Source organism: Balaenoptera musculus, chromosome 20 (assembly GCF_009873245.2).
Source record: "Balaenoptera musculus isolate JJ_BM4_2016_0621 chromosome 20, mBalMus1.pri.v3, whole genome shotgun sequence".
Lineage (NCBI taxonomy): Eukaryota > Metazoa > Chordata > Mammalia > Artiodactyla > Balaenopteridae > Balaenoptera > Balaenoptera musculus.
In genome coordinates this window covers 1,279,422-1,303,582 of record NC_045804.1, presented here as the reverse complement: position 1 = coordinate 1,303,582, position 24,161 = coordinate 1,279,422, and the positions used below count along the sequence as shown (strand labels likewise).

Here is a 24,161-nt window from a genome sequence, read left to right as displayed (position 1 = left end):
ACATACATCCCCATATCCCCTCCCTCTTGTGTCTCCCTCCCTCCCACCCTCCCTATCCCACCCCTCTAGGTGGTCACAAAGCACCGAGCTGATCTCCCTGAGCACGGCTTTTCTGAATGGGTGCATATCAAAGTGGTCCCGCTGCTTTTCTGACTCGTCACATCACCCCGGTCTGAATTTTATCCAATTAACCCAGTGACCCACAGGACCACTGATAACTTTGACAGATGCAAGGACTACACTGATCCCACTTCCCTGCCTCCACCGTGCTTTGCCACTGGAATTCCAACAATTTTCAAAAAACACAGGCACCTGTGCTCTCAAACGAACTCTGCTCGCTCTGTGGTCTGCACCTCCTTCGCACAGCTGCCGATCCTGAGGCCCTCGCGCAGCTGGCAGCGCTCTCTTTCTGGGTCAACATCCAGTTTTAGGAGGCTGAGTGGCTTTTATTACAGTGAAATGATATGAATGATAACAGAAGCCCTTCAGGTGGTTATCAGATTTCTCTTTCTTTTCTTTCTTTTTTTCTTAAAAATACCTCCTCTGAAGGTGCTGGGTCCTACACAGCTGACCCTAAGGAAGCCCTCCTACAAAGTGAATGGGTAAGCCACACCTCGAGGAGAGCCTTCCACGTCAATAAAGACGACCTAACCCTTTGTAAGTTAACACTCTCCTGTCATACTTATTTTTACAGGTAGGAGTGAGCACAGCCAAACTTCTTAGCCTACAGAAGCGATAGCTAACAGTAGCGTAAGGGTTGATGTAATGAACTTTTCATTTTCAGATAAGAGATTTTTGCTGATGGGAACAGAAAAGGCACGGCTAACATCTGCTCCACGTATCTGTCCTATACATTATAAATAGCTAACGTGAATTTCATCAAACTACAGCATTTGTTCCATTCGTAAATAAATTTATTGAGCACCTACTCTGTGACAGGCATTGTTCTTGGCACAGAGAGAAAAGAAATCTTTCCCTTGCAGAGCTTTTCCAGGAAAAGAAGTATGTTTTAAATTTCTAAGTGTATTAGAAATGGGAATATGTGAACTTCTTCTCATGTTGAGTTAAACATTCGTTTTTTAAAAAAACAGTAATCTATAAAGCTAATGCTATGTAAAATATTTACAGTAATATATAAAACTTGTTTTAGAGAAAACTTATGTAGGAAGTTTTTAATTAATATCTAAATTGAAGTCAATTTTATCTCTGTACCAAGAACTACACGTTTCAGCAGAAATATCAATATTTAACCGAATTGTTTGAATACCATGTCATTATCCTGCCTCGATCCTAAAATGCATCTTGTTATCTCTGACAATCATATAAAATACACCAGAATAAAAATGCTTCTAACTTAGCCATGTTTTTTATTTCTCTGCACTTTCACATGATAAGGAGTTAGCAATGTGCTAACTGATGGCATTTTGGGCCTGGAACCAAGAATAAAAGGGTGAGTCTGTGTTGGAATGCGGACTGTAAATAAAAGTAACCATAACTGAGCTTTTCAATTTCAAGGATGCTTTTAAGAAAACCTTATCGAGACAAAGAGTTCTTAAGCTAGTAAGAAAAAATTCTTAAAAGCCCCACAAAACAAAAAACAATTCATCCTGGGCACTCGGTTATTCTGTGACACCACATGGATTTCTGGCATCAGTTCAGAAACCAACATTAATTAAGATATGCACATCATCTAAACCAGGGGTCCCCAGCCCCCCGGGCCATGGACCGGTACTGGTCCACTGCCTGTTAGGACCTGGGCCGCACAGCAGGAGGTGAGCAGCGGGCAAGCGAGCAAAGCTTCATCTTCCCATCGTTCACATGATCACCTGAACTATCCCCCCCCCAGCCCCCTGTCCGTGGAAAAACTGTCTTCCATGAAACCGGTCCCTGGTGCCAAAAAGGTTGGGGACCGCTGGTCTAAACCCTTGGAAAATTCCTTGATTCTAGAAATTACCTGTGACTTTAGGGAGGAGATAGTGTCTTCAAGTTCTTGCCTTAGAGATGCTGGCATCAACCCTTTAAATTTTGTTTCATATTCTTGTCGTACGTAAGTTATCTAAAGTGAAAAAAAAAAAGCGTATCTTTTTTACCACAGAAATGATTGTTTTGCGTTTAAGAAATCCCAGAATGATGTCCATTCATTACAAAGGTAAGTTTGTTACACGTGGTCAGAAACCAGACAACTGAGATGAAATAAGGGGAAACACAAACTGAAAAAGGTCCTCTGTCCTTGTCAATCTGGGAGAGAGAGTCCCTGTCACAGCACTTTATTTCTTTAAAATCCTCGTTGACACAATTTTTGGCATTGGATAAGGAAAATACCAGTCCTCTCTTCTCCACTCATGATGTACACGGGATGCTAATCCTGCATCCTCTTCTTGATCTGGGTGCGGATTTGGATCACACTACGCTGTGTGTGAGGACAATTCATGGCATGTCATCTGTTTGGCGAAGACACTCCCCCTGACCGTCTAGGTACCTGGGTGCTTGATATCATCATGTGATTATGAAGGTGCGAGTGAAGGAAAATCTGCACGGCTGTGTCTCCAGGCCTCCCCATACAGGTAACCAGAGGGCCCCTGTCATCGTGAGCACCTCTGAATGATGAGTTTCCCTCTGCCTCTGCAATACAGCCAGGCCTTGCTCAGCTAACTGATGGTCACTGGGCTGGTCAAGTAAAAGTTGGTGGCTCATCAAACCACAAACAGGTAAGGAAGGTGGAAGAAAAGTCTTTGGAAGAATATGCTTCAGCAGGATGAAGAGGTGTGTTTGAGGGTGAGCATGAATGTCAGTGTGTCTGTCTTGGTGCCTTTCTCCAGCTCTGTTTCTTTATTTCTCTTTCTCCTAATCTGAGCTGCTATGGAATTCAAAACTGTGTTGCATGTGCTGTGTGGGACTTAACTAAATATTCAAGCTGAATTGCAGTGTATTCCACAAATGATTCATTGGACACACCTGGAAATAAGGTAATAGGCTATGAAAATATGTGCAACTGAGTTCACTTAGACAAGTCTATGGATTTACTGAGGATAATTTAAAATTACTAGCCTTTAATTCCCAAATTTTCTTACACTAAACTAAATTAAGGGATAAACGTGCTCTAATAGTTTATTCTATTACCTACTAAAATCCCACGGCAAATGTTCTAGAACATAATTTTTAAATTTTTGGCAAAGTATTTTTTTGAGGTATGTTACAATCTTGTGATTTATGCCTAAAGGGTAAACAAAAATGATGAAAAATGATCTCTCCCACTGATGAAATATTTGATTTTTCCCATTTTATCTTCTTGGACGTAAGTCCAATAGTAACATCTGTCAGTTGACTCAAATGAAAGGCAAACACAAAGTAAAACACATGATTTATAAATCAGACTTTAGGGGCAACCTTTATCAAGGGCTTACAGGCTACTGTATATTGACTATTTTTTTTCTATCACTCAACACTGGCTCTGAAATTTTGAGCTACTACTCTTAAAAAGGACTCATGTTTGCTCTATTTTTTGTATCCCTGTTTGTTTAGAATGTCTGCTCTCTGCCTGTCCATTTGAAATATAACTTGTCTGGGTATAAAAATGCTTCTGTCCCATGTTCTTTCTCTCAGAACTTTGGAGGTGTTTCCTCAATGTCTTCTCGCATGGCTATGGTGAAGTCTGAAGTTAGGCTAATTTTTTTTCCGTGTTGAATGTGACTTTCTTTCTCTGCTTGGATGTCCACATGATTTTATTTTTCCCTGGATTAGGTAACTTCACTGGGATATGTTTTGGTATTAATGATTCTATATCAATTTTCCTGAGACAATGTGCGTGCTCTTTCTTTTTAAAAAAATATTTATTTATTTATTTGGTTGCACTGGGTCTTAGTTGCGGCAAGGAGGGCTCCTTAGTTGTGGCAGGTGGGCTCCTTAGTTGCAGCATGCATGTGGGATCTAGTTCCCTGACCAGGGATCAAACCCAGGCCCCCTGCATTGGGAGCATGGAGTCTTAACCACTGTGCCACCAGGGAAGTCCCTCTTTCTATCTTTATATTCAATTCTTTGAAGAAAAGCTTCTTCTGTTAGAATTGTTTTCTATTATATCAATAGTTACATATATTCATGTTATATATGATTTTTTTTCTATTTGTTCTCTTCTTCAGGAACAGAGATTTTGCGTGTGTTGGCTCTTCTTTGACAATCTTCCATATTTACAATTTTCTCTATTATTTTACTTTCTTATCAATTTATATCTGTTTTATATTTTCATTTTATTTTGTGTGATCACCATATTTCCTTAGATGTTTTCAGTTATGATTTTCCCATTTTTGTTTCTTCTAATATGGTTTCAATCTCTGTAATCTCTTGATTTTGACTACCTTTTTTCCTAAACTCTGAGAAATCACTTCTCATCTTTGTTGAATTATATCATCTTTAAACACATCTCTTTTCTTCTTCTTCTCTCTCTCTCCACCTTTTTCCTTGACAGAGAGATATGTCAATGTGTTTTGTAAATGCTTTGACATTATGAAGAACTGTTTTGGTTTCAAAGAACTGTAATTTGTCTGAACCTTCTCCTTACTTCTTGGGTAATTTCCCATTTGATCTATGTTCTAATTTGCTTTTTGCTTCCACTCCTTTTTTCTCTCTCTCTTAATCTAGCAAGGCTCTTAACCTAGTTCCTTTTTCTTAAAAAAAACTAAAATTTCATTTTTGAGGGGAACCAGCAATTTTCTGAGTGCTGAGGTAGGGGGAAGCTGGGGCAGCCACAGCTATGGTTCAGTTCTGTTGTCATCAACACCCTTTGACCAAACCTATTATTTCGTTTGTTCTTGGGGCCCACCTGCTCTTAGTTTTCAGCTACTTTGGAGGTCAGGGCCAAGCACTGAAGCCCTTTAGTTAATGCTCACAGCTTCTCTGGACTCTCTTTTTTTCCCACTTCACTTTTCACACCTGATGGTCTCCCTCTACTGGAGGCGAGTCGAAGACAGCAGAAAATTGTGCGTGAGCAAGGTCATTCATTGATCACCACTACCCCTTCCACCACTTTTAAAATTCAGTACGCTATATTCCCCAACTTTTATTGAGGATCTTGCCATTTCTACTTTCTGTCTATCCCTTTCTTCTTTGTTTTTATGATTTTGGTGAATCTGAGTGAACTTAAAATGAGCCCTTGGAAAATCCGACATTACCTCTCCTATGGGTGAGACTATCACTCAGAAAAATATTACTACCCTGAATCCTTAAACCCAAATCCTGAATTTAATCGTCATATACCAAGCAGACGCCTATGACTTTAATAAAGTCATGGCAAACTTTAACCAATCCGTTTTACTCTACTTATGAGGTTAATGACGTTACTACCAGCAAACGTTTATTGAGTACTTTCTATGTGCTGGTTACAATTCTGAGTATTTTAAGAAGTGTTTAATCCCTCTGACAACCCAATGAGGTAAGCACAGATTTGAACTCAAGCAGTCTGACCCTCCAGCACATATGCTTAGCCACTGTGCTCTGTAGTTTCTCACACAATCTCCCCACATGCTGACGGGTTTCCTTCACAGACACCACCAGCTAGAGCAGTTTCCTCCACTGCACAGTTGTGTTCTCCCTAGCGTAACGGGCCAGGGGACATCCTTCCAGACATCCAGCTGGTCTTTGCTCTATTTTTTTTTTTTTTGACAACAATAACAACAACTGGTTCCAATACGGTATGGTTTCCCTATACTTTCCCATTGGTTTAAAATTTTAATTTACCAAGTATTTATGATAAGAATAATTTTTAAACATCCGTACAAATGCAGTACACATATTGACCTAAAACAAAAGTTCCGCAAATTCCCCACATAAGCTCACATTTTAAAGTCCGACCAGTGAAGGATATATCTAAGTTTGTTCCACAGCAAAAGGAGAAAGAAGAAGGAAAGAATTCGCTTAGAGTCCTGTACATCACTTTTGACTCCTGCTACTATTTTTCGGTCCCCACCTCGGTCCCAGGATGTGTTTGAGGGGAAATAATGAGGGAATGATGACATTTGTCTACAGACTAAGTGCAGACTATTAACTGCTAACTGCTAACCGTGCCCCTCCCCCTCCTCCCTGCCTTCCCCCTTCGTGCTGTTAACCTGGCAAGAAACAAGGGGAAGTTGAATTGATCTAAGCAAAGGGTTTGATGGGCATACAAACTAAGGGAGGTCAAAATTGTTTACATGTAAATCTATTTTATTATTAGATTTGAACATTAAATCTTATTCACGTACAGTGTCCAATTGTATTAGTGAATGATGCTTATGAAATGCGGAAGAATTCAAAGATCATTCTCGCTTGAGTCCTTCTGGGAAGGAATTTCCATCCCACCTCACCCTTCCCAGTGCCCTCGAGAAGCACCGTGTAGAACTATCTGCTCTTCCTCATCCCTCCAGCATCCCACCCAATAGACACAGCTTCCCTCTCTCCACAATGGTTACTTCTCTCTCCATTTCCATCTTCTTTCCTTTAGGAAAGGAAGATTAGGAAACTCAGGACATCATGACAAACAGTGACGCCCCTGTAACGTAAGCCGAGTGGAAACGGTGTATGTATAACCTGGTACCCACGTGAACAGGGAGGGCTGTACTTGGCTCCTTGGCCACAGACGGCCCACCTTTCCCTCGAAGGCACAGCACTGACAGTATTTCCTTTGATGCTAAAAATGGACTATGAAGACCAAGAACCTCAGACCTGGAGTTCAGCATCACAATGGAGTAAAGCTCACATCCTGTATAATCAGACAAATACTCATGTGCATAAATAAGAGTGTATGAAGTGGACTTGAGCCAAGAGGGTATCTGCAGAGAAAAATTCAAAGTGATGTTGAAAAAAAAGATTGAACCTTGGAACTCTATAATTTCATTAAAAATATGGAAGGGAGAAGTAACACATGTCTGGTGGCACTATATCAATTAGTCATGTCAGGACGTCGAAACTACAGCAAATACGTCAACCTCCTATCGTGAAAACAACGAGACGGAAGTGAGTAGCTTTGTACAAACAACGTAGCGACGGTGTCTCACACACACGATATTCTATCACAGGTGCCAACGCAGCCAATACCAGACTCACTTTCCAAGAGCTGAGCCGCGGGGAGGCCAGTTGCTGAGTCGTCACTGGGAAATCCTGCGGGTTTTCACACATCTCGGCAGAGTCAGCCGAGACCCTGTTAATTATTTGCATGTATTCGTGATTAGCCTGAGGATTCCATTTAAACCTCTTTTTATATTTTTTAGTATCTACTGACTGAGAAAGGACATCATGACAAAAAGCTTCTATAGATTCAGAATCGATTGCAAATGAATCTTCATTGTACAATCAAAATAATCTACATACATTTGGAAACACTACTTATCTGCTTTTGAGCCATATTATTTAGCCAAGCGACCAACAGTGACTGGTGTGTCCACGGGTTTTCTCAGACCCTTGCTGCAGGTGGGGAGCAGTGCTCCCTGATCAGTGACTTCAGGGCGGGATCCCAGCTCAAGACCACCCACCCAGCCTGGATCTCTCCCAAGCAGAAATCTGTGGGAGGGCTAAGGGACTCCACCAGGTGCTCCTATTCACGGTGGGTTAGTTTATTCAGAACCCCGGCCTTCTATGCCTGCGTTGAAGGCCAGAAAGAAAGCTGAGTTTGACTGCTGGGGAGGTTGGAGGGGGTGAGGTGGGGGAAATAACGAGAGAGAACCTTGGAGCCCCGTCCACACTCTGAGGGAGGGTGAGCGGGGGCTGGGCACTGCAGCCTGGGGTCAGTAGAGAGCGTCACAAAGACACTGGGCTTCTGAAGGGTCGGAAGGGGTCAGAAAGCCTGGGAGGAGGCGGGCGGAGGCGGGGTCTGGGGAGGTGGCGCTGGGGGTCCAGAATGCAGTGCCAACAGTGCATTGCATTCCCCGCTGGACTTCACCAGGGGGTGTCACTCGGGTGTGACAAGCCATCTTGCTGCCCAGGAGCTACAGGTGACAGAGTGGAGCCAGCCCAGAGGGGGAAGAGCTGAGACCTGGAGAGACTGAAACCGGCCCTTGTTCAGGAGTCAGCCTATCCTTGGTCTCTTCTGCCTGGGCTGCCTTTTCTGTCAACTGCAACCAAAACATTCCTATTGAAACAAGGCAGAACATGCAAAATATTAACCTGCATTTACGTGTTGCACCTGCTCAACCAGGGGTCAGCAAATTTTGGCCTGCAGACCAAATCCGGCCCACCACCTATTTTTGGTGAATAAAGTTTTATCGGAACACAGCCATGTGCGTTTGTTTACGTATTATCGATGGCTACTTTGCCGTGACCTCGCTGAGGGCTCTTCACAGAGACCCTATGGCCCACAAAGCCTGAAACCTTTTCTGTCTAGCTTTTTGCAGAAAGCAGGCCGACCCCTGCCCTAGACTGCGACACTGCAGGTCGGGGGCGGCGTCCGTCTGGCTGACTGCTTCAGCTCGGGCGTTCAGCTCACTGCCTGGCCTATGGCAGCACCTCCTTAAATATTTGCTGAGTGAATGAATGAATCAAAACCTCAGCGCACACAACTGTGGGTGTTAAGTCAGTCTTTGTCTTAAGACGACAGGACCTTCAGAAGGTCCAGAGCAAACCCTTTCCCGAAATACGAAGAGCAGGTTCTGTCATCACGATGCTGCAGTTCTCCATCAGCACAGCGGCTGTTAACAAGGAGACCAGCTCCAAAGCTGGGAAAATCTGAGGCAAACACCAGGGCCTCCAGGGCTGCCCAGATCCAAAGTGATCTCAGAGATTCACCCCAAGGAGGGGAGCCCGTTTCACCCGTGCCCAGTCTCTCCTCTCCGTTTCTTCCCCTTACTCACTATCAGGTTTTGTTTTTTAAATAAATTTATTTATTTAATTTATTTATTTTTGGCTGTGCTGGGTCTTCGTTGCTGCACGTGGGCTTTCTTTAGTTGCGGCCTGTGGGGGCTACTCTTCGTTGCGGTGCACGGTCTTCTTATTGCAGTGGCTTCTCTTGTTGCAGAGCATGTGCTCTAGGCACACGAGCTTCAGTAGTTGTGGCTCGTGGGCTCAGTAGTTGTGGCTCACGGGCTCCAGAGCGCAGGCTCAGTAGTTGTGGCGCACGGGCTTCATTGCTCCGCGGCATGTGGGATCTTCCCGGTCCAGGGCTTGAACCCTTGTCCCCTGCATTGGCAGACAGATTCTTAACCACTGCGCCACCAGGGAAGCCCCACTATCAGTTTTTTTACAGGGTTGGGATGTGAAATGACTCATGCTTCTCTCCTTTTTTTTTCTCCTGAAATTAAATGGCTCTTCTCTCACTAGAATGTATCTTTTGGTTTCTACGTCTAATGTTTTCCTTCCTAATATTTTTCTTTACTTCACTTGGGTTGATATAGACCATGAACACTCCCTGACTTCCAAGAAAGGCGAATGAATAGAAGACTTAAAGGGTTATGATCTGAGCAGACGTCCTCAAGGCAGGGGAGGAGCAGGGCTGACCGGGCAGCCCATGCGGTGAGGCGCGTGGGCACGTGGAGGGCAAGTTCACACGCATCAGAGGACGGCAAACTGTCCACTTTATGTCAAAAGGTACGTCCCTGAAAGGGTCTGGAGAAAACGCCCGCGGGAAGACACGTGGTTTTCCCTTTTGTTTACAGTCTGGATTTCCTCCCAGAGGGAGAGTCAATCAGCCCTTCCTGGAAAGGGCGTGTCCATCGACGGAGGAGCAAAACCCCAGCCAAGGGCAGGGGGAAGACACCCGAGATGTGTAACCGACTTTGTGAATACAAGGCCAGGAAGGCCTACGGAGTGAGACTGGTATACAGTAAGGCAGACGCGGGGTCTGGGGTCTGTTGGATGTTTCCTCTTTGTACCTTGAAGTGAGGCTGGAACATTTGGTACATGGTAGGTGCTCAGTAATACTGTCTGAACGAAGATGCGTTTGAATAGGGAGGTGGGACCCTGAAATCACGGCGGGCAGTAAAAGTCATGCTGTCAAGTATAGATTCAATGGTGTAGAAAATAGAAAAAGTATAAGAGAAACCACCGCTTATGAACATCTGACAGACACCAGGCACTGTACTAAGGAGCTGATAGATAACCTTCCACACATCGTGAAGGTTGTATTTAATCCTTACATGAACTTTGGGAGAGAGATATTATCCTACCCACTTCACAGATGCGGACGCAGGCTCACAGCGAGAACCAGGATGGAAACTGCCATGTCCTCATTCCTGGGAGGAGGTTAGGGAGGAGGAATTATCTGGAAATATTGTAAAGAAACTCAGGAGGGGAGGTGGCCTGGGACTCAGGGGACAGCAGTGGTGGAGAGATCAGGAGAAGTTCTTGTTCTAGGGTGACGGCTATGGGGACCTCATATCACAGAAGCTGACAACCGGGTGGCTTGTGAAAACTAAAAGCAAGAGGTGAGTCGAATGAGAATTTACATCTCAGTCGCGTGCCAAGAAGAGTGAGGTTACTGTAGAGACAGAATGGGGGGAAGAGAAGGCCTGGTTTGGGTTTGCATTTACTGGGTTTGAGGTGCCCGGGAGACGGGCACGAGCACAGCTGATGAGGAGGCCGGGCCTGGACACCTGAGGACCACGAGCCAGAGGAGGACACAGAGGTCGGGGAATGGGGGCTCCTTGCAAGGGGAGAGAGAGACCAGGAATCTCCCAGGAGCCAAGACTGATGCACGGGAGGCAGCAACATTTAGGATGAGGGTGGCCGGACAGGCGGATGCAGGTGCACAGGGGGGGCAGTCAGGTGTCACATGCTGCCGGGAGGCCAAGGCCAGCTGTCATCTGCCTGGCACGCCGTCACCGCGCACGAAACGGGGCCATCCAGCTAGCCTGTCAGTCATCAGAGACGTTGGTGAGCAGCAATGCTACACGCAGAGTTCAAGAGGCAATTAGCGCTAAATACGTTGTTTCCTATTTTTAAAGCAAAAATTACACCGGAAGTGCCCAGATCTAACCTTCAGTTAGATATCGTGCAAAATATCCGATTTAGTCAGAGGTTTTTGAACTGGTTTGAGGGCATCTTTCAAAATCGGCAAGCCATGACTGCTCTTTCTTTTCTGCATTTTTAAACTCTTGACGATTATAAATAAGTTAAATCTCTCCCTCAAAGCACCAATTACCCCCTATGTTTAAGGAGGCCTGTCCTGCCAGATTCGGCGTTCTACACAAAACACAAAGTAGGAGCACAAAGGCTGTCAGCGTCCCACGTGCGCCCGGGACGCATGCAGGCGGTTCCGGTGAGCAGAACGGGATCTTGTGCACGAGTCCCCTCGCCTCCCAGCTGATGGGAACCGAGACCCCGCAGCCTCAGAGCAGAAAACTTCACAACACCACGTAAACGGTCACCGACTAAACTCCCGAGTGTTCGCCTTTACACGGCAGACGTACGAGGAATTTCCGTTCAATCAAAAATCAGGGAATGTGGAGTCATGAGGACGTCGCACAGGCTTTCCGAGCGATGACGGTCAGGGTCTGTGTCCGGCCTGCGTGACGCCTGGCGACCCGGCACAGCTCTGCGTGGGGGGCAGAGGGAGCGTGAGACGGATTGTGTCCTCTGGAAGCTTACACTGTCCCCACGAGACGTGTAAAAAGGACACGATTGGAGTGGAACAGGCCCCGGACAGGAGCGGGGGAGACTGATCGCCTCTAAGCGGGGAACGGAAGTCTCTACAGAGGTGACGGTATCTGACCCGGATGCTTCCCAGGTGGACGAAAGGGAAAGGAGTTGCTGGCGGAGGGGAGAGTGGGAAGCACAGAGGTGACGTGTGCGGCGTTTAGGGACCACCGGCGGGGGCGGGTGTCTGCTGTGGATGGAGGTCAGGTCGGGCAGGGGCAGGTGCTGAGGGAGCCACGTGGGGGCTGTACGGTCAGGGTTCATTCGGTAGACGATGGGAAAGCTCAAGGTTTCTGATTGGAGACTAATGTATCCCGACTTCTACTACAGGACAGGGAGCCTACTCCAGCTGCCCTGCTGCTAGATTTCCCTTCAGCTGACTCTCTACGCTGTCGGCCCGTTTCCCTGAAAGGTGGACCTGACCGCCTAGCCCGCTCTCCCCCATCATGAAAGTACTTCCATGATTTTTTAAGCTGTAGGTGAAGGACAACGTCCCCAGCACGGGTCATCCAAGGACCTTCGCAAGCTGACCTGAGCCTAACTTCCCAGGACACCTGTGCTCCAGTAACGACCTGCGTTTCTCCCCAGAATCCCAGACATTTTGCGCCTCGTGCCTTTCTTTGCGTACGTTGTTCTGTGCCCCTTCTGTTCCTCGATGTTCTCACACAGAACCTGCTCCAGGACACCTGTCCTCAGCCTTGCAGTCAAGGTAACCATTCCCTCCTCTAAGATGCCTCAGAACCTTGTGCATCTAACAGCTGTGACTGTCACCATCACCATCACCGTCAACGACTGACCTTTACCAAGTGTGTTCTACGTATCAGGTGCCATCTTGTGCTCTTCCTCATAGTGTATCATATGTTATTTAATCTCCCTATCAATCAACTCCATGTGGTCCATTTATGGCTTTTGATGCATGGAGAACTAGGCCCAGAGAGGTTCCTATTCTACCCACAGTCACACAGCTAATTAATTAGTAGCTGAGCTGACACCCATAGCGAGGTCTTCCTTACCCCAGCGCCTCTGCTTTTACTTCATTATCACATAAATTGTAATTATTGATTACATACTGCTTTTTCCCATAGGCTGTGGGTTCCCTGAGGGTAGGTGCTATGTTTTACTGGAGATTATAAAAATAAGATTACATTATTTACCTGAAGTTTGAAAATATTATATGGATTTTTTTTGCCAACATAAAGGCATCTTTGCCAGCCTCTTATGCAGGCTGGAGTTCGCAGGAAGCAGAACATACCCGAAGACATATGTCTGGGCTCACATGACCAGCACCACACCTGTGCTAGGTGAGATGGGGAAATGGCAGGCCGGAGAGCGGTCCACTTTCAGGCTTTCAAGAGAGGCTGGCGTTTCAGGGACTTCCCAGGAGGTCCAGTGGTTAGGACTCAGCTCTTTCACTGCCGAGGGCACAGGTTCAATCCCTGCTTGGGGAACTAAGATCCCGCATGCCATGCCGTGTGGCCAAAAAAAGAAAAAGAGGCTGGGGTTTCTATTTTTACGAATCAGATAAATCAGTAATGAATATTAACTTGGCTTGGTTCACTTGGACAGATGTGAAAGTAAAATTTCTGTTAGAAACAGTCCCATTAAAGTGTCTTTAAAAAACTTCAGTGCGTTGCTCCTGACTCAGACAAAACCACCACGGCCTTAAGAGACTGTGTGGGGAGAGCAGCAGTGTGTCAGGCTGAGCAAGAGGCTTCCTCGCCCAGTCTCTTCTCATCATGATTTTCAGTGTGCTTTTCCAGGAGTGTCTCTGTGTGTTCTTTGTAAAACTGTTGCCCAGATCTTTTTTAAAACACATCAAACCAACAAAGGTCAAATCAAGAGCAGGAAGGTTTTGTTCTTTCAGATATTTTTGCTTTCATATTAAAAATGTACTGAAATCTAGAAACATACTCTGATGATGTCTGAGAAGAATTCATGGCAGAGAGTAAAAAAGACAAAGAAGAAAGCTCTCCACCGTCACGGGTGGCAGAGGGCTGTGCGATCCCCCGTGGGACAGCTTTTTTCTTGACTTCAATGACAGACAAAAATCACTCTCTAAAATTAGAAAGACCCTGAACATTGTGTTCTGATATTACGACTAATGATGACTAACACTGTCATTCTTTGTGTTTATTGGCCCTCAAGGTAAAACACATTATGGTGAAAATTTTAACTACCTTATTTATACGTGAAAACAAACAGAAAGGGTCTTTTCTTACTCGGATAGAATTCTCGAAGGTTCGTGTTTGCTTTATTTCCAACCATTGGAGGCTGCCATCAGAAGGATCTGTCTGTGCAGCTTGAGTGCCAAGTGGTAACTGAGGGCTCCATAGCAATTCCATCCCCTCTCTTTATCTCCCACGTGGATTTAAAACCGACCTTGGCAGCTGCAAGTCTAAGATTTGGGGTAAGGATACTATTTTATCTTGCATTATGTGAAGGATTTTTTTGCAACTTTGAGAAAATCTTTTCCTGAAAGATTTTCTTTGAGAAAATTAATCTTGCTTCCTCTGGCCTGACGAAGATTTTAAACACTCAGACAGATGAGCCCAAGCCCCTGTCTTAACAGTGGCCTTGTGAGACCTTGGTCCAGTGATCTTGGAAATAGAAGGGTTGTTGTGAATTTAGGCTAATACATGCTTTAAACGTCCCTTAAGGCAAGTAAATGTTTGATGGAATGGGAACTTTTGGAAGACTCGTCTGGAATTTTAAATCTAATCTATTCATGGTGTAGCTCGACTGTGTCTCTGGATCGCAGGTGGTGACCGTCCCTAGTAAGCTGGGAGAGGCGGGGGCCGGCATGCTGTCTAGGGACCGGGAACAGGATATCAAAGGGTGGCTGGTGGTAGGCGTGGAGGCCATGGACCCACCATCTCAGGGTCCCTGGAGCAATCTGCTCTTAATGTAAAGGGTTCCAGGCCAGCGGGATGGTAGAGCCTGGTGGGCGGTTAGGTGGGAGCTTCCTAGGATGGGTGGGGCTGCTTCAAGGAAGACCAGCCTATGGCGTGCCCAGGACCGGACACACACCTTGCACCAGTGGGTTCCTCTTTACCTGTCCTGTCCTGTCTAGTGTCGAGTGCCTAGCAGGTCACCAGCGCTAGTCTGTGCTCTGTGTATGTGGCAGGGGGACAAGGAAGAATTAAACGCTGTCTTCAGAGAGCTTACCATTTCCTTGGAAACAAAATTAGCCCACAGACAGCTATGGGGAAACTGAGTATAACAGAAACTGGCGTCAAGAAGAAGCTCTTTGTGGCGTGGCACTGTTTGGGAAGGACTGAGGGAGAAGGTGAGCACCCGAAGGTGAACTGCAGTTGGCTGCTCAAAAGTTCGGTGAAAAGAAATTCCAGGCGAAAGGGAAGGAAAGCACGAGCCAAGGGAAAAATGAGTGTGGCAGGTGTGGACGTCCAGAGCCCACCCAGCCGAGGGCCCGACTGGAGAGGCCAAGGGATGCTTAGAAGAAACATTAGACAGTCAACTAACCCAGACTCCGGAGACCTTCAGACGTCTGGCAGAGAAGTCCGCTCAGCGAGTGGGAGCCAGGCATATATTTTCAAGCAGGGAAGGCACGGTGACAGCAGCATTGAAGGAAATTACTCAGAGGGGAGAGGCAGCGAGGCCAAGGAGGGAGAGGCTGTTTCACCTGAACACAAGGTGATCAGGGTTCCAACAAAGGTGACAGTGCGGAGGACAGAGACATGAGGCGGATGGAAAAGATGCACAGAACCGAGGCGACTTTTGGGAGGTGAAGTAACACGACTTGTGATGAAATGGTTATAAAGTGTGACTGATGGAGAGTTCCAGCAGAGCCTTCCTCTCAGCCCCGCTGACGCTGTCAGGGCTCAGCGTCCACACAGACGAGCCGTCGTGATACCTTTGGCTTCCTGGTTCCCACCTGTCTTAGCTCAGGCTGTTGCAACAAAATCCTCGAGACGGGGCGGCTTAAACAACGGGCCTTCCTCTCTCACAGCTCTGAGGCTGGAAAGTCCAAGATCAGGGTGCCAGCAGGGTCGGGTTCCGCGAGGGCTGTCCTCATGACCCACAGACGCCCACCTTCTTGCTGGGCCTCACAAGGTGGAGAGAGAACGCCATTTCTCACATCTCTTCTTCCAAGGGCACTAATCCCATCCAGAGGGCTCCACCCACGACCTAATCACCTCCCAGTCTCCATCTCCAGGTCCTATCACACTGGGGCTTAGGGCTTCAACATATGAATTCTGGGTGGATACGACAACCAGTCCATGATACCACCTCGATTTTAACGGCTTCTGTTTCCACACTATAGGCGTTTCCACCCCCACCTGCTGTGTCACTTGGCCTTTTATTCACTGGCAAGCCCAGACCTCGCAAGCTGCTCAGACAACGCAGGTAAGGACAGCAGGCTCCTTAGTGGCCAAGGCCCAGCGCCTGGAAACGGCTGGATTTCTCTTGCTTGTGCAGCCCCAGGACTAGGGCCCTCGGGCCCCAGGCGATGCTTGGCTTCACTAACCCAGTTCCCAGGCATGAGCTGCCTTTCCCCTGCCAACTGCGCCAGGTCCCTACTAGGACTGGGGTTCAGGCCAGTGACAAAGGAGCTGCTATGAAAGGAACTTTCTCTTCTGCGATTTGAGCCTGGACCAGGAACTAGCAGTCCTCTCGCAACCACGAGGAAGAAAACTTGCCGAGGCTGAAGCCGACGATACGGAAACGCAGCTTAAAAACGGAGCGAGGGCAGCCGGCTTCTGGTCACAGAACTTGAGTAACTGGGTTAAGCCTCCACTGCTTCTCAGTTACATGAAGCAAAACGTTCTTGTTGTTCAAACCAGTGTGAGTTCCCACCAGCTATTTCTAACGGAGTTCTTGGCCGGAGCCGAGATTCTCTGCCAGGGGCCTTGACTCTGCACCTGACAACCCGCTGGCCTGACCAGTCAGCCCGTGAGGTAACGACGCCAGGGGGAAACTGCCACGCCTGCCGCGAGCTGGACGGCTCAGCGCCGACCGCCCAAAGCTCCCTCCGCAGCTCCAGACACCCCACCTCCTCCTCACCCTATCACGATTCTGCCACCCGCAGTCTGCCCACTCCCCAGTTAACCGGTCAGCTCTCTCCTGAGCTCTCCTGCTGACCTAACCGAGACCTGATACGCTGACGTCTGGTACCGCCGGGTCCTCTGGGCCAGATCCCAGCTCTGGGGGCCCCCTGACACCTGCTTTCTTCGTCCTGGGGCCACAGAGAGTAAACAACAACAGTAACACACACACACTGTCTTGACAGGGTCAGAGAGTAAACAACAACAGTAACACACACACACTGTCTTGACAGGGTCAGAGAGTAAACAACATCAGTAACACACACACACTGTCTTGACAGGGTCAGAGAGTAAACAACATCAGTAACACACACACACTGTCTTGACAGGGTCAGAGAGTAAACAGCATCAGTAACACACACACACTGTCTTGACAGGGTCAGAGAGTAAACAACATCAGTAACACAACACACACTGTCTGACAGGGTCAGAGAGTAAACAACATCAGTAACACACACACACTGTCTTGACAGGGTCAGAGAGTAAACAACATCAGTAACACACACACACTGTCTTGACAGGGTCAGAGAGTAAACAACATCAGTAACACACACACACTGTCTTGACAGGGTCAGAGAGTAAACAACATCAGTAACACACACACACTGTCTTGACAGGGTCAGAGAGTAAACAACATCAGTAACACACACACACTGTCTTGACAGGGTCAGAGAGTAAACAGCATCAGTAACACACACACACTGTCTTGACAGGGTCAGAGAGTAAACAACATCAGTAACACACACACACTGTCTTGACAGGGTCAGAGAGTAAACAACATCAGTAACACACACACACTGTCTTGACAGGGTCAGAGAGTAAACAACAACAGTAACACACACACACTGTCTTGACAGGGTCAGAGAGTAAACAGCATCAGTAACACACACACACTGTCTTGACAGGGTCAGAGAGTAAACAACAACAGTAACACACACACACTGTCTTGACAGGGTCAGAGAGGTAAAACAGCATCAGTAACACACACACACTGTCTTGACAGGGTCAGAGAGTAAACAACAACAGTAACACACACCACACTGTCTTGACAGGGTCAGAGAGGTAAACAGCATCAGTAACACACACACACTGTCTTGACAGGGTCAGAGAGTAAACAAATCAGTAAACACACACACACTGTCTTGACAGGGTCAGAGAGTTAAACAACATCAGTAACACACACCACACTGTCTTGACCAGGGTCAGAGAGTAAACAAAATCAGTAACACACACACACATGTCTTGACAGGGTCAGAGAGTAAACAACAACAGTAGTAACACACACACACTGTCTTGACCAGGGTCAGAGAGTAAACAACAACAGTAACACACCACACACTGTCTTGACAGGGTCAGAGAGTAAACAACAACAGTTAACACCACACACACTGTCTTGACAGGGTCAGAGGAGGTTAAAAACAACATCAGTAAACACACACACCACTGTCTTGACAGGGTCAGAGAGTAAACAACAACAGAACACCACACACACTGTCTTGCACAGGGTCAGAGAGTAAACAACATCAGTAACACACACACACTGTCTTGACAGGGTCAGAGAGGTAAAACAGCATCAGATAACAACCACACACAAAAAACAGTAGACACACACACACTGTCTTGACGGGTCAGAGAGTAAAAATCAGTAACAACACACACTGTCTTGACAGGGCACCAATCAACATCAGTTCACGCTATTTAACCTCGGTGGCCCTTCTCCGCTGCCGGCCTCTGTGTTACGTTGTACGGGCCTTTCCCACACAACTGCTATCTGACAAGAGACCTACGCACCTCGCAGCCGACGCGGCCAATGATCTACCAGCGACTGGCCCCGGAATTCAGGGCCCAGTGGCACCTGCGCCTGGTGAGGCTTTTGGCGGTATGTCGGGAGCGCCACAGAAAATAACTTTATTCAAAGTCAAGAGTTTAGCTCTCTGCTGTGTCTTAACTGATGCAGCCCATCAAAGCAGGCACTGCCGCGAGCAAGGTATAAATCAACAACGCAAGTAAACGGAAGTGATTAAAGGACAGAGCCACTTGAAAGCAAGTGTTGCCCCATCTCCCCCAAAACATAACCAAACGGCTTTGCGAGGGAAGTTACAATGGTCTGCCTTTGTTTTTACTAAAAAGCACTAATAACAAATACTGGGAAATTCAACTGATAATTAAAGAAAAAGAACACTTCACTTCCGAGCTTTCATAAGTGAGGCAATGCTCTTTTCAAATGATTATAGTCTGGCAAGGCAGAGTCAAGGTACTTTGGTTTCTTTGTACTTTTCTCCCCTTTATTTCAGATTTTACACGAATGAAACACGATGAGTAATTCCTTCTCTTTGGATCCTTCAGGATATTATTTAAACACTGGCATCTGGTCTAAGGGAAACTTAATGCTAAGTCAGAGGAGTATTTGAAAAATAGTTTATGTCTGCTTTTGTACCACCCACCCCTGAAGTACACAGAGCTAGTGGACAAAATGAGCCCACGGCTGGTCCTCGGGGTCCTGGTGCTGGCGGGGCGGGTGCCTTTGGTGTAACGCACACCCCGGCATTCCCTTTCATAAAGTGAGGGATTGGAGCCACCTTCTTTGTAGCAAAGTCGTGACCTCTATAATACTTCTTAAACTGATGACAACTGGTGGGTCTCTCACTGAGCCTTAACACATGATTTCAACTGATCTGACAGTACTTAAACCAGCAGAAGAAGTCCAGGAGGCGAAACGGTTGAGCAAGCTTGGGAAAATGTCCAGGGAACCAAGTGGGAGAAGCCCAGTGAATTACGGAGAGTAATCACAACTTCAGGGCAATGGGGTGGGGGAATAAAACGATATTTTCTGAGTTGGTATCTGTTATCGGATTGACTAAAACTGTGGGCCCACTCGGATGTACTAGAAAGCGAAAACCAGACCCAAACAAACAAAACCAAACCCCCCCACCAAAACAGAAAACCCCAACCAAACAACTAGAACAACAGAATACCCCCCAACTAAACCCCTTTAAACTCCCAAATCCTCTATATTCTTTTCTTTTATCCCTCTATCATTTATATATTAAGCACATGCATTTTAAAAACATTCCTACACACACACACACACACACCACAAAGCGCCTTTTGAAAAGGATCCAAGAGCGGCAAAAAATTAGCAGTGGGAATTAGGGTGGTAATTAATTTTAGGAACAAGTATATTTAAATTTCATACATTTAGACAAAATGGAAAAAAGGATTAAGATCAGTTTGTAATATTTGTATATGAGGATAACTTGCAGAACCTGAAGAACGAAATGCACAAGAATGCAGCTGTCACAGAAGCCATGACAGCGTGAGCAGTCACTTTTTTCCAGGGTCTCCCGTTGCCTGGGAAGGTTGTCCCAGCCTCTACCCCTGCCCTTCAGACTGGGGCCCGACGCCTGGGACACTTCTGAGGGAGGTCACTGCATTTTGATAAACTAAAATTTGGTGACGAGGCCATTTAAAAAAATTTTTATTTTTGGTTTGTAAACAATTCACACATCAAAACCATGTAGGCTTTGTTCTCTGACACATCCCCGGGGCCCTGCAGGTATTCTGAGCTGTCCAGTATACACAGTAAGCCTTCGGCTCTAAGTCAAGAACTTTCTACCCACATCCAAGAGACCTTCTTACCCCAGTGACTTGTATTTCAGCATTTTTCTTTCCATAACTCCAATCCCCCACCTGGAAAATCCTCTGTAGTAAGCACTAAAAGTCTCTATATAATTCATAACCACAAGGGCAGAGAAAACCCTAAAACCACCTGACTGCACGCAGCTTTTGGGGAGCAGCGTTCCTGGGATTACAGGCTGAAAAGGAATCAAAGCGCCTTCTGACGACAACACAAAGTCAGACCTACGTCTCCTCCTTTCCTGGGATGGAACAGAAGGGTTTCCTTTCCACTCTAGTTTTGCTAAAACTTCAGTGGTTTCTCTTCTCCCAGTTTAGCACTACTGATTCACAGTAAGAGCTGGTGCCACCACCTCAGCCGAGGACAGGCTTACGCCACGCAGAACCCTCGAGGGACACTTCCCCCTGGCCTCTCCTTTCTCCATCCTCCCCACCACGCGGAATCCCGCCTCCCCCTCCCTTCCCCCCCCTCCCCCCCGTTCCAGTGCCCAGTACTGTCACGTGTTCTCACCACTCTCCCAGCACAACTGTCCTTAGGTAAAGATGCTCTGATGGGTGACCACTTTGAGTCTCTAATGGAAAAATATAGTTCTGGTCCCTGATACCTGAAATCCTGCCCCGGTGATTTCAGTTTTCAATGAGTGAGTAGGGGAGACATTTTGGGAGAGAGGGAACTGACCCTTCTCTCTTCACTGAAATCACACCACCGGTTTGACTTTGCCTGGTACTAAGACTAACTGTATTATCATTGCCTATTATGATTGACTCATGTCTCTTTCCTTTCCAAGATGTTATGACATTGAGCCCCAACTGTTAGATCAACCTGTTAAAACCTAGATTTAGCATCAGGGAGTTGTTTTTTCTCAAGACTTTGTTTTTAGATTCGAGAGGCTATCGTGCCACATTGAGGTGCATGTGTCACCACACAGATATAAAGGCAGGACCTGAGTTTGAGAAAGAGGTGTGCCCTCGGAATAGAAATTTGGAAATCACCGCAGAAATGACTGTGGAGGCCCGTGGGGATAGATGGTATCACTGAAGAAAAGAGAAAGTATAGCTGGAAGAAGTAAGAAATAGAGACCAGAAGACAGCTTATCTGTAATAAGGGGAAGTGCCAAAGCCCGGGAGTCAACAGAAGAGATTGTAAAGGGGGGTCTAAAACAGAGCAGAAACATAGGATAATGCAGATCAACAAGCCAATGAAAGTTAACTTTAAGAATCTCTGCTACTTGGATCTGAGCTCCTCCAGGGAAAGATTCTCTCACTCATGCTACGCTCCAGGGCTAATGGTGCCTGGCACATATTAGGTGCTCTATACATGTTGGCTGAATGAATAAGAGCCTTCTCCTATTAAAAAATAACTTGTTTCTGAGGAATTATTTACAATTGCCAAGATATGGAAGCAACCTAAGTGTCTGTCAACAGATGAATGGATGAAGAAGATGTGGCTCATATACACAATGGAATATTACTCAGCCATAGAAAAGAAGAAAACTTTGCCATTTGCAGCAACATGAATGGACTGGGGACTTGGAGGGCGTTATGCTAAGTGAAATAAATCAGAGAAAGACAAATACTGTATGATCTCACTTATATGTGGAATATAAGAAATACAACAAACTAGTGAATATAACAAAAAGAAGCGACTCACAGATGCAGAGAACAGCTAGGGGGAACCAGTGGGGAGAGGGAAGGGGAGGGCCAAGGTAGGGGGAGGGGATTAATAGAGCCGAGATTTTATAATAACTATAAATGGGCTATAACCTTTAGAAATTGTATAAAATTTTTTTTAAATTAAGAAAAATAACTTGTTTCTCTCTTCAGTGAGGCATGCCTTCTTTGAGGTTTATTGATTTTTGAAATATACTCCAATCACACTCTAATATGGTTGTGTACGTATCTGAGATAGACTTTCCTCCCGGGCGGGTCAACTCACTGTTCGGGTCCCTTCGCTTTCTGTGTGTTGCTATAACTCAGTTGGAATTAAAAAAACCTCGTAATTTAAAATCTCAGGACGTTTTCTGTTTGCTGGCAACACTTTGTACCCACAAATGCAAACACTTTTATCATTCTTTGTCACCTGTACCAAAAACCAAATACCAACAAGTTCCACCTTTAAAACACATCATGCATTCTTCAAGCTTCCACCCGACCTCGCCTCCCCCCAGACTTAGATGCTCCTAAATGCCACGGATCACAAAGAAGTGGAACCGGCAGCGATTCAGTAACATGATTTCTGCGTGCGCTACAATAAATTTTTGGCAAGATTCACTGAAAAGGTCAGTGTATGCATAAACAAAAATCTAGCAGTTTTATAGATTAATGAAAACGAAGTAGACATCAGTTCAGAATAATAAATCTGATTGTTAACCAACTTAATCCAAAAACGAATGGACTGTACAACTCACGTATTCACTGATGAAGCAGCAAGTGCCCACCCTGTGCAAAGCACCATGTGGAGGCTCGGGCTGGGGGCATGGGGGCTGGAGGTACCAAGATTTCAGCTTCATGGAAATGACTGAGGAACTAACTCACATTACTGTTCCTCAAGGAAGAACTCACTCTTGTACAGAAACAAAGCAGTGACTTCCCTGGCGGTCCAGTGGGTGAGACTCCGCAATCCCACTGCAGGGGGCCTGGGTTCGATCCCTCGCTGGGGGAACCAGATCCCGCACGCGCGCCGTGGACTAAGAAGTCTGCGTGCCGCAGCTAAAGATCCCGTGTGCCTCGACTAAGACCCAGCACAGCCAAGATAAATAGATAAATATTTAAATAAATAAGTAACTGATTTTAGAAAAGAAATAAGAATACACACATAATAGATATAACAGATAAACATGAAGTATATAAAGCATGTTTACTACTGTTTCCAAAGAAAAGCATTTCTCAGATGTCTTTTGAGGTCACTTGGCGCTGTGCAGAGCACGGGTAAAACAAACAGCATGCAGCTGGGCGAAAGGGACATTCTCTAAGCAGGTTGCCAAAGGGAAAGGGGTGGTCAGTGAGCCAGAATCTGAAGGTCAGACCACAGGGTGACATCGTAGAAAAGAGCCAAGAAGTCACTCCGTGATGGATGGAAGGGACATGTGGGAAGGGAGAAGTGACGCTTCCATTTCACACATGTGAGAGGCTCTCCAGGTGTCACATACACCCAACATACGTGCGTGTGTGTATACACATCTATAGGTCATGTACACTTGTGTGCATACACATCTACAGGCACATGTACACGTGTGTGCATACACATCTACAGGTACACGTACACGTGTGTGCATACACATCTACAGGTACACGTACACGTGTATATATACACATCTACGTGTATATATACACATCTACAGGTACACGTACACGTGTGTGCATACACACCTACAGGTACACATACACGTCTGTGCATACACAACTACAGGTACACGTACACATGTGTGTATACACATACAGGTACATGTACATGTGTATATACACATATACAGGTACACATACACGTGTGTGCATACACATCTAGAGGCACACGTACACATGTGTGCATACACATCTAGAGGCACATGTACACGTGTGTACACACAACTACAGGTACATGTACATGTGCGTGTGTGTGTGTATTCCTACTACAATATACCCTCTGCCCTCAAAGGTGTCTTAGTCTAGTAGGAATGACAAAATGTATACACAAGTAATTATAATGAAGGTGTGTGTCTAAATCCAACAAAGAGGAGCTAGCAGAAACCCTCAGAAACCAGAAAGGGAAACTCCTACACTTGGTGGGGATGTAAATTGGTGCAGCCACTATGGAGATCAGTGTGGAGGTTCCTCAAAAAATTAAAAATAGAGCTACCATATGACCGCAGCAATCCCACTACCTAGGCATCC

General features: G+C 46.1%; 1 protein-coding gene across 1 annotated transcript in view; it reads right to left on the bottom strand.

Annotated features, from left to right (window-relative positions):
* CEP112 (centrosomal protein 112) overlaps nucleotides 1–24,161 on the bottom strand; it is a 437,864-nt gene that overhangs the window by 9,803 nt on the left and 403,900 nt on the right. Inside the window, exon 25 of the mRNA XM_036835732.1 lies at nucleotides 1,955–2,056. Within this exon, the coding sequence (XP_036691627.1) occupies nucleotides 1,955–2,056 (102 nt within the window). The remainder of the gene's footprint in view (nucleotides 1–1,954; nucleotides 2,057–24,161) is intronic.